The sequence below is a fragment of the Danio rerio genome, chromosome 24 (assembly GCF_052040795.2).
Source record: "Danio rerio strain M-AB ecotype USA chromosome 24, GRCz13ab, whole genome shotgun sequence".
Classification (NCBI taxonomy): Eukaryota; Metazoa; Chordata; class Actinopteri; order Cypriniformes; family Danionidae; genus Danio; species Danio rerio.
In genome coordinates this window covers 3,638,888-3,654,099 of record NC_141044.1, presented here as the reverse complement: position 1 = coordinate 3,654,099, position 15,212 = coordinate 3,638,888, and the positions used below count along the sequence as shown (strand labels likewise).

The window sequence follows — 15,212 nt, the reverse complement described above, 5'->3', positions numbered from 1 at the left end:
CCACTGCGTAAAAACTTGCTGGATAAGTTGGCGGTTCATTCCACTGTGGCGACCCCGGATTAATAAAGGAATTAAGCCGACAAGAAAATGAATGAATGGTTCTGTGGGTCTCGTCTATCAAATCTGAGATTCTATATTGGATTCAGGTCAGGTGATTGGCTGGGCCATTCTACATCTTGATTTTCTTTCTCTGAAAGCATTTGAGAGTCTACTTGGTTGTGGATCATTGTTTTGCTGAAATGTCCTCCCTGGTTTCATCTCCATCATCCTGCTAATGTAGATGTTGGACTGAAGCAGCTGATATTCATTTACACTGAGGAAAAGCAGAGGGTTACTGAAGAACTACTGAGAGATTTCAGCTGCAGTCTGGGCTTTCCATGCATTTCCACACCTCCCTTCATGTGTTCAATACTTTTTACCTGTTTTGTTTTATTACACAGAACATTTTAGTATTACTAATATTACACTTACTGTTAACTAATTAGTTTGTGTGTACTGTATGCATTTGTGTACGCATCTGTCTGCCTTTGTGTGTATGTTTGTCTGTACACGTGTGTCATATGTGTCTGAGTGTATCTGTCTGCGTCTGCATGCGCGTGTGTGTACGCATGTCTCTGTGGGTGTTTGTGTGTGCGTGTGTGTTTAATACTCACGCTGATGTCTGCTGGAGGCTGTGGAAGTGGCAGCTGTACCATGTAACGCCAGATGTGAGCCGTCTGGTCCCCGGACGCTGTCAGGAACAGACAAAACAAACACAGAGGCAACATTAGCAAAAAGAAAAAAGGACAGCTATTGATCAAATCACGTTTAAAAGCATCTGGGAAATGCAAATCTATATGAAAGAGAGAAACATCTCAGTCTTAATGCAGTACAGCCCTCAGTCATGAAATAACTCCTCATTAGCAGCATCATGAAAGATCAGCAGACAATCACACACCGTTGAAGGCAATATTAAAAGCTCTCTTGTGAAATTGTAATATGTTTTTAAATCTATCCTGAGCACGTTTAACACAGCAAAGACATTTTCACAATATTTTTATATTTGTTTTTATTATTCATTCATTTATTTTACTTCAGCTTAGTCCCTTTATTCATTAGGGGTCGCCACAGTGGAATGAACCGCCAACTTATCCAGCATGTTTTACACAGCTGATGCCTTTTCAGCCGCAACCCAGTACTGGGAAACACCCATACACTCGCATTCACACTCGTACACTACGGCCAATTTAGTAGTTTTAGTTGTTAATGAGAGAGAGAGCTTTGAGCTTTCTGTGTGTGTGTGTTTGTGCGTGCGTGCTTGTATGCGTGAATGAGAGAGAGAGCGTGATGCTGTCTGTGTGTGTGCCACTTGCTTGGTGCTTGTGTGTATGTGTGTGTGTTATAGCTTGTTAAAGGCTGTCTGGACTCTGTATAGCTGGGTGGTTTTCGCTTTTGTTCTCCCCCTCGTCCGTTAGCGGGAACGGGCGCCACAGGTAGAAAACGGGGCAAGTTGGGCAGCGGGACAACAAATGCTGAATATAAGCGGGAGCGGTCGGGTTAGGGCTAAAACCTGGCGGGAGCAGGTGGGAGCGGGATTCAAAATTTAGTGCCGCGCAGATCTCTAGTTTGAACTGTGGGGGAAACCAGAGCACCTGGAGGAAACCTACGCCAACATGAGGAGAACATGCAAACTCCACACAGAAATGGCAACTGAGCTTGAATTTAAATCAGCAAAATTATAGAAATTAAGTTGCATTTATGTTTAAAAATATTTTTAAAATCTTAATTTAAAATTCATTAATATTCAGACAATTCAGTATTTTCTAAATTAAAAATCCGCCATTTTTATTTAATCAGATTTAAGCATATTCTTCTCCTTTAATTTTAACCATTTACAGACAGACAGACGAATATTACTGATCTGTGATATAAATGAAATATGCGTTCTTTACAATCCAGTTGCTGGATTATATATTCTGTACTGTAGAAATTGTTATTGTCAATTGATCATTTTAATAAAAATACATATTGATTTGTTTTTCACCAACATATATTAATAAACAAGGCATGCAGAAATAGAAGACATCGTGTAAAAAAGCAAACCATTAAAAAGTTTTTCTGTATACCTGTAAGCGCCATCTGCTCTGTGGGATGGAACTTAATGGAGTTCACTGCAAAAACAGACAGTAAACATTCACTGTACACAACAATCACCAATCCTACAGCTCGTAAAACCCTGAAAATAATCACTTCAAAATGCAGGTTCACAAAATCAACACTCTTGTGGAGTGTTAAAGGCAGAAATGTTGGCTGTCTGTGTACTGGTGAAAAGTTTCATACCTGATCCAGCGTGACCAGCGTATTTTAGCAGACACTTCCCGGTCTCAATACTCCACAGCATAGAGCAGTGATCTAAAGAGAAAAATAATAATAAATCACATTCAGAGAGAGCTTAGCGCTCATCTGTGTTTTAGCTTAAATGTAATCATGATCACAGTAATAAAATAATATTCTATAATGCTACTGAAATTAATATAAACACTTAAATATATATTTATAAACAGTTAAAGTCAGAATTATTAGCCCCCTTTTGAATTTTTTAAATATTTCCCAAATGATGTTTAACAGAGCAAGGAAATTTTCACAGTATGTCTGATAATATTTATTCTTCTGGAGAAAGTCTTATTTGTTTTATTTCGGCTAGAATAAAAGCAGTTTTTAATTTTTTAAACACCATTTTAAGGACAAAATTATTAGCCTCTTTAAGCTATATATTTTTTCAATAGTCTACAGCACAAATCATCGTTATAGAATAACTTGCCTAATTACCCTAACCTGCCTAGTTAACCTAATTAACCTAGTTAAGCCTTTAAACATCACTTTAAGCTGTATAGAAGTGTCTTGAAAAATATCTAGTCAAATATTATTTACTGTCATCATGGCAAAAATAAAGTAAATCAGTTATTAGAGATGAGTTATTAAAATTATTATGTTTAGAAATGTGTTGAAAACATGTGCTCTCCGTTAAACAGAAATTAAGGAAAAAAAATAAACAGAAGGGGTGATAATTCGGACTTCAACTGTACACACACATTTACACAAGTAAATAAATAGAATCAATAGTAGGCTAAAACAATCTGGAAATCTGCGATGTGGGTCTACCAATGATTCAATTGTCGAAGAATATCCACAAAATCGATGGAAATACCGCCAATTGGAGCTCTGACCGGTTTTAACTGGTTTTAAATGACTAAAAAACAAATATAAGTGCAACATATGGATCACAAGTGCCCCCTATTGACAGTTTGGAATCATTTCTTGGTTTTGTTAGCTGATCAAATATCTGTACCCTGAAACAGATGGAAATATGACTGGATTGTGTTGCATTTCTATGGAGAGCACAGTAACAATTTTATTTTTTTGGCTCGCCAGTTCTCCACTGTGACTGAAACACTATCGATAGGGACATTACACAAGTAGACACAATAGAAATCTCAAATTATCAAAGTAAAAAATACCAGCAGAAGCAGTGCCCAGAACTAGCGGTTGAACCCGAGTCACAGCCAAATCCCATATCCCGTCCCGGTGTCCCACATACTCCTTGACCAGCTGACACACTGCGCGCGATGTGGTTGCTTTGAAACTGGACACAATCTGAGGGATGGAAACCAGAGTGAGCGTATGATCAGAGCTTCTCACACACACACACACACACACACACACAGAGCGACACAGTAAGCAGCGCAGAAGCATGGGGGAAATACTCAAACCATACATGACTGGAACATCTCTACACTCATGTGGTTACACTGCTGGATTGTATGAACACACGGCATTCAGTCATACAGTCTCTCGAACAAGATCCAAGGTCTTGGAGAGCATAGTCAATACTTCTTGAATAGGATCGTTTAAAAGTAAAACACCCGAACACACAAAATAATACACCACTATAGCAAACAAATACTGTTGAAATGTTTAAAAGCTGTCAAGAAAGATGCGTGAAAATGTAAGGATTGTATCTGAAATAAATAAGTAAATAAATAAATAAAAGGAAAAAGGGAGATGTTACAAAAAGTAGATAATGCAATTTAAAGGGATAGTTCACACAAAATTGAAAATTGCATCATTTACACACAAGAAGATATTTTGAAAAATGTTAGCTACCATTGACTTCTGTAGTGTGTGTTTTTCCTACTATGGAAGTCAATAGTTACAGGTTTTAAGCTTTCTTTAAAATATGGACACAAAAGAAGACTTATACAATTCTGGAACGACTTGAAAATAGTGCGTACATCTCAGTTTTTGTGTGAACTATCCCTTTAAATCAGTGTTTCTCAACCAGGTTTCTGGAGAACAACCAACACTGCATGTTTTGTATGTCTCCTTGATCTGTCACACTCATCACAGGTGTTTTAGTCTCTGCTAATAAGCCGATGATCTGAATCGGGCGTGTTTAGTTAAGGAGACATGGAAAATGTGCAGAGCTGGTGGTCCTCCAGGAACATGGTTGAGAAACACTGCTTTAAACAAAAAATATATATCATTTACATTGAATAAGTTGATTAAATGACATTTAAATTGCTGAAATCACAGACTTTACATAAAACTCATTTAAAATACACTGAAAGATCTCCGATAAGAACATTTGAATTACAGAAAATATTTTTTTGAGGTACAATTACTGTAAAACACGACCTCTCCTGAATAATTGTTATGCACTAATATAAATCAATGTATTAGGTACTACAGAAGAGGTCCAGATATTGTGCAAACTGAATTCAGAAGTGTAGATTTTGCTAAATGTTATTCATTTTTTTATGTTTACCTTATGCTTAGCAGATGTGCATGCATTTGATAAAAAACTGTGGAAACAATAACATATATATTTACAATTTTTATTTTATGTCATATACGACAATGTTATTAAAATGTCAAATGTTTGGGTTTAAGTAAATCAAAACTTAAAAAATAAATGAGAAAGATTGTTGGTTTAAAATTGTTCAATACACTACCTGACAAAAGTCTTGTCGCTTATCAAAGTTTTGTAAACAACAAATAATAACTTGACTTCTAGTTGATCATTTGGCATCAGAAGTGGCTTATATGAAAGGCAAAGGCCTCTAGATTACGCTTATTTGACCAGAATAAAATCTGATCATGGCTTTATTATTAATGATTTCATTAGGACAGTACGGTCTGACTTTGCTTAGATAAAAGTCTTGTCACTGAACAGAAATAATGTCCAGTATAGAATATAAAGTCCTGCTGCAGTGGAGACAGAGTGAATATTGTGTCTGACTCCATCATGAGCTTGGAGGACTGCATCCATACATCTCTGACATGACTCAAATCACTGATTAATAAAGTCATCTGGAATGGCAAAGAAAGCCTTCCTGCAGGACTCCCAGAGTTCAAGACTCTTTGGATTCATCTTCAATGCCTCCTCCATCATCTTAACCCAGACATGCTCAGTAATGTTTATGTCTGGCCAATCCCGAAGAACCTTGACCTTATTTGCTTTTTTATTATTATTTGTTGCTCTTACAACTGGGATGGACGACAAGACTTTTGTCAGGTAGTGTAGATGCTGATTTGGTGTCTCGTGTAACATGTATTATCCATTAAATAAGAAAGAATCAGTTAAAAGCAATAATTTAAAACAATACATATTTCGAAACATTATAAATCTCTTTAATTTAATGCCCAATGGCTCAAATATTGAGTATTTTGCATATATTGGAACATTTTGCATACAATTTGGTATCAAGATATTTAACAGGGTGAATATTTAAAATAAAAATCACAGTTTTTATAATTTGCTTTTATCGTTTAGAGTTGATCAAACTGTAAGTTCCACATTACTATAGTAGTATACCATATACCATAGTAAAATACCATATATTAGTCTTTATTTGCTACATTTAATGATGAGAAACAACATATATTGTTGCATAAACACATATTTAATAGTAAAAAAAATGCTGTAATATTTAGGGATGCACAAAATATCAGTGATGATTGAGCACTTTTTATAATAATGTTAATGTAATGTTAATATAATATAATGTCTTCAAAGCTTAAACCGACTGCAAACCAGTATCTTTATTCCAGTAATACAGTTTTGAGAATACTGTTTTATTTAAATACTGTTGTAATCCATCACACTGATGTTTTATGAATCATGAACTCTATAATTCATCGGCCAATGTCTTTATCAGTGCATCCCTAACAATATCTGTAAAAGGCAATGCTCAGAATAAAGAAGTATTGATGTAGATTGTTCTAACGTTCACAGGAAGCAAATGACTTCAAGAAAGCGATGGACTCAAGGAAGGAATGCAAGCATGTCAATATGCAGCCTAACTACTCAGAAGCACAGCTGAGCTCCAAATGTCACTGAAGGTAAGAGCAAACACAGCAAGCACATCGAGCCCTGTGAAAATGCTCTTTAATATTACAAAACAATATCCCGTTGTAAATGACCAAGCTCAATAAAACATGTCCAAAGACAATCATGAAATGCCTTGAACTTACAATAACTAGAAAAGTAGTTTGAAATCAAGTCCCTGAGGTTTTTCTATAGTAACTACATAAGTAATGCGTGTGTTTTGCAATTTTATGATTTAATTGTAACCTAAAGTTTGCTAAAAATCAATGATAGTTTCTGTTGAGGAAAGTTACTTAAATATTCTCTGAGGTCCATAAAATGTTGATTTGTTTTAAAGATCACGCAACCTCATGTCATCCTAAAACCTCAAAACTCTGAAACCTACATTGGGATCTTTATAATGATACATTTTTTAAGGTTTCCGTTGGAAAGTCCAGGTAACCAAAACTTGAGTTCTAACAAATTTAAAGGGCATCACGTCTTCGATGAGCAAACAAAATCTTGTGACTATGTGCAGGTTAGTGTATACTCCATCAGCTGTTATCGTTTCGGTCAGATTTGTGATTTGACTCTTTGGCGCCATCTTGTGACTGAATAATGCACAGGTTAGTGTATACTCCATCAGCTGTTTTTGTTTCTGTAAGCTTTGCGGTTTGACTGTTTAGCTCCATCTTGCGACTGAATAGTGCGCAGGTTAGTGTATACTCCACTAACTGTTTTCGTTTCTGTCAGATTTGCGGTTTGATTGTTTAGCACCATTTTACGTCTGAATGCGTAGGTTAGTGTATACTCCATCAGCTGTTTTCGTTTTTTTGTCAGATTTGCAGTTTTGACCATTTGCCGCCATCTGGCGACTAAATGCGCAGGTTAGTGTATGATCCATCTGCTGCGTTTCTGTCAGCTTTGCATTTTTGACTGTTGGGCGCCATCTTGTGACTGAGTAATGCACAGGTTAATGTATATTCCATTAGCATTTTTTGTTTCTGTCAGCTTTGTGTTTTTGACCATTTGGTGCCATATTGAAACTGAATAATGAGCAGGTCAGTGTATACTCCATCAGCTGTTTTCGTTACTCTAAGCTTTGTGTTTTCGACTGGCACCATCTTGTGTCTAAATAATGTGCAGGTCAGTGTATTCTCCATCAGCCTTTTTCGTTTCGTCAGATTTGCGGTGTGACTTTTTGGCACCATCTTGTGTCTGAATAATGCAGGGGTTAGTGTATACTCCATCAGCTGTTTTCATTTCTGTCAGAACAACCTCCAGACTGTACTTTATCCCAAACTTAACATTTTTAATATAGTTTATGGTATAAGAAAAGCAGACTAAAGTAGGTGTACATTTAGATTTAAAAATACACTACAAACAAATGAGAGCATTTTCAACACCGACTAAACAAACATCATCTACTGTTCACTTGAATGTGGTTTAGCCGTTGTGCTTTTGTCTTCTGTCATGTCTACCGTTTTGAAGGGAAGGGGTTGAATGAGGGATACCACATTACAGAACTACTCAGCAGGGGGATCAAGGTTATAAAGTGTCAATTTAATTACAAACAGAGTTAAAGATCTTTTCGTTTTGGTTTACAGTCAGTTTGTTAGAACCAAAATGTCACCAAAAGGACACGGATTCACTTGAGTCAGATCTACTATCCATCTAAGCCAGAATATGGTATAAAAAATAAAAATGAAAAGGTTGTTAGATTTACACAACCGTTCCTGTTTCTCTTCCTGCCAGCAAATCTGACCCACATTGACAGCACCAAGATATTTGGCCATGGCATTTTTTTGTTTTATTATTGGTCACAAAACATGTAATAGTTTATTATTTTTACAGAAGAACTAGCACATTCTGATTCATAACAAAGCTCAGTTTATTCACTTTGCTCTGGCCAAATGCTTGAATGAAGTAAGATTTGCTGTCTAAGAAGAAAAAAACGATTTCCAAGCCAAGCCAACAGTTAAAAAAATCCTTAAGCGATATTTCTTGATGCTCACCATTGATCATAACAAAGCCAAAGTCTTACTGTCTATGTTAATGTAGTCTAATGCTGCATTAGTGTTAAGAGGTTGGCAAATAAGCAGATTGGTGGCTTGTTTCAGGCACATGATTATTGGGTTATGACCCCCAACTGTTGGATAGTTCATGCGTTTTGGCACACTGAGGATTAATTACCCATGAGTCTCCACCCCATAACTCCCAGTTCCCCACATTGAAGTTGCGAGGTCCACCTACTTTCCCCGGGAAAGAATTTGAGCGCTACATCAGTGAAACCGGGAGAAAAGAAAAATTGTAATCCATGAGGATCAAACTGTTACAAATCTGAATCAGCACCAATCAGCTCTAAATTCAAGAGTCTACAAGCAAACTGGTGCTTTGTTTCAATAATAGACCAAGTCTTGAAAATTACTGCAATAACATCAGCTTTTTAATTGCCTTACTGTGTTTGATTACAAACAGCCATTTGGGTTTAATGGGTGCTTCAGGGGTGTAAACATTTTATAAGGGAACTATAAAACTAAAAAAGTAACTAAAAGGAGAAATAAGCAAATAATAACCAAACCAAGTAGTGCAGTTATTATTTCAAGTCTTTCATTTTGTACTGAATTCAACCTTTCAGTAAAACTCTTTACTCTATATTCTGAATAATTTTGCATCATACAAATGTATAACCAAAAAGTTTGGGATGAAGGAATGCGTACTTTCTTTTTTGGATATAATATAATATAATATAATATAAATTATTAATAATATAATTAAAATATAATATAATGCATGTTTAAAAATACATAATATCTGAAGATTCTCAAGAATTGGATTTTGTACTACATTCAATATTTTTATTCAATTAATTCCATAAATAATTCTGAATTGTTTTATATTATACAAATTTATAACCACATAAATGCTCATGAATTCTATTCCGGATAATTAAGACAAGTATAATAATATAATGTAATGTAATATAATAAAATATAGTATAACATAATATAATTAATATAATATAATGTAATGTAATATAATAAAATATAATATATAAAATAATGTAATATTACAAAATATATTATTATGTAATATTATAAAATATAATATTTTATATATATATATATATATATATATATATATATATATATATATATATATAATATTTCTTTTTCTTAATAGTGAAGAACATACTGTTCAATGTCATTCATTTTTATATCTGAAAAAAATGGCTCTCATTTTTACCATGATTTACATGAAAATATGTGTACTATAATAGTCTATATACTGTGAGGCATATATTATTAATACAACACCAGGGTGAGAATAATAACTAAATGTTCACTTTTATGTGAACCATCTCTTTAATTGTGGAAATTGAATGAAGGAATGCCATTTACAAAACTGCAGCCCATCCTGTGTTTCAGTACACATCATGATATTGCATTGATATTTTGGTATTGTGACTCTTCTACAGCTCGTTTAACTATGAAGAATCTACTTGTTAAGCAGCAAAATTCTCTAAGCCGGCTGCAAAGAAAGGGACTTTGCACTGAGATACAGAAGTCTAGAGATTAGTGATGTTACAGAGAGAAATATTCTAAGCTCGGCCCACAATAAGAGTTTAATCTAGAGCAAAAAATATGCGAGAGAAACCCGTATAGATACAGCCATACCTTGCTAGTGGAGGCCTTGTATGTCGTCTTCAACTTTTGGGACAGTTGACTTGTGCTGTGACTAGCTGTGTAGAAGAAATCATGAAGGATGATGAGGGAAACACAAATATATGCATTCTGTTTATTAATATTATTATTCTAAGTAGTAGTAGTAGTAGTAGCAGCAGCATTAGTAGTAGTAATAGTAGTAGTATTAGTAGTCTGTTGTCTTCAGTTAAAAGGGGTAGTTCACTAAAAACTGAAAATCCTGTCATTCTGTCTCGCCCTTGACTCGTTTTAAACATTTATGAGTTTATTTCTTCTGTTGAATGCAAAAGAAAATGTTTTGAAAAATGCTGAAAACCAGTAACCATTGACTTCAATAGTAGAAAAACAAATACTATGGAAGTCTATGGTTACAGGTTTTCAGATTTCTACAAAATACCTTCTTTTGTGATCAACAGAATAAAGACACTCATGAATGTTTGAAACGAGTGAGCAAATGGTGAATATTGTTTCATTTGTGGGTGAACTATGCCTTTAAGTACGTCCACATTACACTTGAGTTGAAAACAAAACAAACCTCGCTTTTTGAACATAGCCATTGTTAAGCATAACCGAAAAGGGGCTCAAATCTAATCAGTAGAAAAATCAGTAAATGTTTTAGGAGATTAAATGGCGGTATGATTATATTCTTCTGTTAGTAATGGGAACTGATGAAACACCCAAACCCCTAACCTAGAAGAGTGTGAAACAATTATCAATAAATATCAAGCCACAAGTACTTAAATAAACAGACCTGAAGTTAAACAGTGACCGTTTATGAATTCATTCAGCTCATCTCCCAGTCTGTTATTTAAAAATGTCTCCCAGTTATCAGCAGGTTTCTTATTTGATTATTATTTTTATTACAATTACTGATCGAAATGGAGACAAATATATTACTGGGATTAATTAAGTAGTTCTTGTGTTTCATTTCAACGTGAATGTGATGATACAGAATTAAAGAAAGGATAAACTACATAGAGTTGCCTAAAATAATGTTAGCTTTGTTTTAAATGCAAATACACCTCCAGAATAAACGCTGACACTAAGCAGCAAATCAAATCATAAATATTATGATAAATAAAGTAATAATAATAATAATAATAATAATAACAATAATAATAATAATTATTATTATCATTATAAATAATAAAAATAATAATTAAAATGGTAAATAATAATGCAAATAATAAATTTAATAATAATAAACAAATATTATTATAATTAGTATTATTATAAATAATAAACATAAATAATATAAATAAATAATCTGTAATAGTAGTAATAATATTAATATTATACATAAATAAAAATGAAATAAGTAATATAAATAATAATAACAATAATAATAATAATAATAACAACAACATCATATAAATAATAATAAAAAGAATAATATAAACAAATATTATTATAAATAATAAATAAAAATAATATAAATTAATGAATAATATAAATAATGATAAATAATAATAATATTAATAATAATAATAATATAATATGAATAATAATACTAATGTTCTAAACAAATATTATTATTATTATAAGTAATAAAAATGACAAATAAATAAACAACATAAATATGATGAATGAAAATAATAATAGTAATAAAATTAATTATAATAACAACATAATACTATAAAATAATTATAATAAAATTAATAAAGTTTTAAATAAAAAAATAATTAAGTATTATTATTATTATAAATAACAAATACAAGTTCTATGAATAAATAAAAAATAATCATTTTATTATTTTTAAAAAAATGTTTTATTATACATAAATGATAAATATAAATAAATAAAAAAACAATATTTATTGCTCAGCCCTATTCACTCGACAAGACATCAGTGTACCATCAGAAGTTGATAACGCTTCGTCTCTTGATTCACCGAAGTCAACGTTATTATTTATTCAGAAGCTTATTCAATGATCTGCTCTAATGGATGCAGGCGCTAAACAAAAGCTGAAAGTCAGTTGTGTTTTTACCTTTAGTTTTCAGGGCTCCTTTGCTCAGATCACCACCCTCAACTGTCTGTCCTTCTCCTGACAGACGCTCATTTAGCGATTCGATCTCTCTCCGCACTGTACAGAAACACAGCTCATAATATAAACATAATCACTGAGGGGGGAAAACACAGATTTTCTCATTGATATATTAAGTTAGGGATAATGCAGGACAAGTCTTTGGTAAGTGACAACAAAAAAAAAAAAAATTCATAGCTAATTGCATCATTAAAATTGTATTGATAATTACATCTCAGGTTACTTTGAAAAATAATTTAGTTACTTGAGCAGGCACTCGCACATGCACGCACACTTGCATGCACTCGCACTATACTTCATATAACTCACAGCTTTGCAATCTAAAATGTCGTTATAATGGAAGTCAATGGAGCAAAAACAGTCACCAACATAATGAAAAGGTAGTCAATTTGAATTTTTAAAAATTTTCAAAAAATTGTCCCAAAATATGTGTAAAAATAAGATTTGTCACTACAAATGATTACATACATTACAAACAGAGGAAGTTGTGGCCAAATTAAGCCTCAAAATCACCCCTAAGTGGATATTAGAGCTGCACGAGTCTGGCTAAAATGACAATCCTGATTTTTTTGCTTAAAATAAAGATCAAGATTTTCTCACGATTCTGTAGATGTAAAATAACAACAATATTTTGTGCAAGTCTACTGGTTTCTTTAAATAATTATATTCTGCTTATAATAATTCCGATGTTACATTATGTTTGAGATATGAGCTTGCAATCTGTCATTGACAACATTATTAGACCATTTATTCACAGACATTTGTCATTATCAGATTCCCTCTTGCATTATATTCAACATTTTATAGGCTGGAGTAGGTATACTGACATTGTAAACATTTATTGCACAACACTCTGTGTTCGCTATGAAAGAAAAAACATATTAAACGCTTGTCGTAATCATAACTCTAAAATGCGATATGATTATTTATATGATGTGCTTGCTTTCGGTTTCATTTTCACTGCTGAGTGCTGTTCATACTTCCCACGCGGCTCTCAAACGATCTCTCTGTGCTACAAACTGAATGTTATTTACAGCTTTATTACCGGTTATTCTCAGCCTATGCAGGTTCTGTTAACTAAAGTAGACGTGTGCGCGCCCGCCCTCTCTTTGGTAACAGCTCACGGTCAGCAGCTCGCATCACATGTGATTTCACGGCCACAAATACATCATTACATGAAGACAAAATGACATTTTTGGGTGAATTATACCTAATAAATACAGTATATTATACAGTATATTTCAACATCATTTGCAAGTGTCTATGTCGCTGAACAATGTGTGTGAAACAATGAGAAGACTCGTGCAGCCGTCTTTGCTTCTGCCCTGAACTTGAAAATATGATTGGCAGAGTTGTAGAAATGCTGGATTAAGATCGTCTAGGGGGTCGAATCAAGATCGCAATCTTTTTTTGATTAATCGTTCAGCTCTAGTTGATATAAACATCCCCAACAGCACAAAAGCTTTATTTTATATTATTATTAAGCATCTGCAACACTCTTGCTAATTGCTAAATATAAACAAAAAAAAAATCCAATGACTCTACTTTTCTGAATCGATTCATATAGAACTGTTGAATTTACATGCAATCTTTCAAGTATATTATAATAATAGCTTAAATTAAATGCATAATAAACTTAAACTGAAATTAATAATAAATTAAATGACCTAAAATGAAAAGTAATCTGGTATTTTACGTTTCCAGTGGATTTTTGTAACTAATTGCACCCAAACACTGCACATGACACAACAACACGGACCAAAATCAAGTATTTCTGAAAGCTGTGTATTACATTTGTAACCAGCAAACTGATTAATTATTCAGATATTGAGGACGCAGTAATTGTGAAAGCAGCTTAGTTCAAATATGTGGAAGATTACAGGGTTTACTCACGTCATTAGTCACCTCATGCACACCACGACTTGAAATATAAATGATCTAAACATTATGAGAGAAAAAAAAAATGCATAGGTTACTTAGTTAATACTCACATTCCAAGTTTTCGATGTAGAGATTTTCAAACTCTCGCTCGATTTGTCCGAACAGGTCCAGTAAGTTACTCCTTAAAGCCATCGGCAACTTGGAGTCCTGGTAATTAAAATAATCTGCATTAATCCATATTGCATAATCAAAACAACTGCACACTTCAGTCATTACAAACAAGCTGTGTTGTGTTACATTCTAGCTACTTAAAGCTAAGGAATACTGCTGGGCAAAGATTAATGGTGAATAATTGTATCCAAAATATACATTTAATTAGAGATATTTAGTATGCATATGTGAATAAACTAAATTGGCCGTTGAGTGTGAATGAGTGTGTATGGATGTTTCCCAGTACTTGGTTGCAGCTGGAAGGGCATCGGCTGTGTAAAAAATATGCCGAATAAGTAAAGACAACATTTATTTTGCTTGCAATTTATCACGATTAATCCTTGCCCAGCACTACTGATAAATAAATAAATAAATAAATAAATAAATAACTGTATCTTGTAATTCTACAACTCTAAACGTTCATGGAAAATCTGTTCAGTTCTAAACTGCATAAAATATTTACTGTTCTAAAACTATATCTAAACAAACATCTTGTTTCAAAGGTTTGCATGGAAATGTAATCTATGAAAATGTACATCTAATAGTTTAGTTAAAATAAAAGATCACATTAAATAGTGCTGAAGTTCCTAAAGTTTATGGTAAAATATGCTTATGAAACTTTATTTTTTATCTATATCTGTTATGTAAATCATTTTACTGTTTTAATTACTACACCTAATGATATCCAAACATTCAAACACTTGCCTAATTTGGTAATTAGTTCTGTAGACAATCGAAAACAAATATTGCTAAAGGGAGCTAATAATATTGACCTTAAAATGTAAAAAAGAAAAAAAAAATGATATATATATATATATATATATATATATATATATATATATATATATATATATATATATATATATATATAATAATAATTATTATTATTATTATTATTATTATTATTATTATAGCCAAAATAAAACAAATAAGACTTATTCCAGAAAAAAAGAAAGAAATACTGTGAATACTGTGAACAATTAATTTCTCTGTTAAACATAATTTGGGAAATATTTAAAAGAGAAAG

At 32.8% G+C, this 15,212-nt stretch overlaps 2 protein-coding genes across 13 annotated transcripts in view; one reads left to right on the top strand and one right to left on the bottom strand.

Moving 5' to 3' along the window:
* nck1b (NCK adaptor protein 1b) overlaps positions 1-15,212 on the top strand; it is a 162,006-nt gene that overhangs the window by 741 nt on the left and 146,053 nt on the right. For all 4 annotated transcript variants that reach the window (XM_087309047.1, XM_087309050.1, XM_087309052.1 and 1 more), the window contains exon 2: positions 6,275-6,381. The gene's annotated coding sequence lies outside the window, so the exon portion shown is untranslated. The remainder of the gene's footprint in view (positions 1-6,274; positions 6,382-15,212) is intronic.
* wdr37 (WD repeat domain 37) overlaps positions 1-15,212 on the bottom strand; it is a 48,360-nt gene that overhangs the window by 20,011 nt on the left and 13,137 nt on the right. For 5 of the 9 annotated variants that reach the window (XR_015524502.1, XM_087308723.1, XM_087308720.1 and 2 more), the window contains 7 exon segments: positions 14,086-14,182; positions 12,038-12,133; positions 10,024-10,088; positions 3,498-3,633; positions 2,320-2,391; positions 2,106-2,150; positions 654-730 (listed from right to left, as the gene is read on the bottom strand). Coding sequence is in view for 8 of the 9 variants with exons in the window: in XM_087308723.1 (XP_087164849.1) it covers positions 654-730; positions 2,106-2,150; positions 2,320-2,391; positions 3,498-3,633; positions 10,024-10,088; positions 12,038-12,133; positions 14,086-14,182 (588 nt within the window). In the remaining variant the exon portion in view is untranslated. 9 annotated transcript variants of the gene reach the window in all.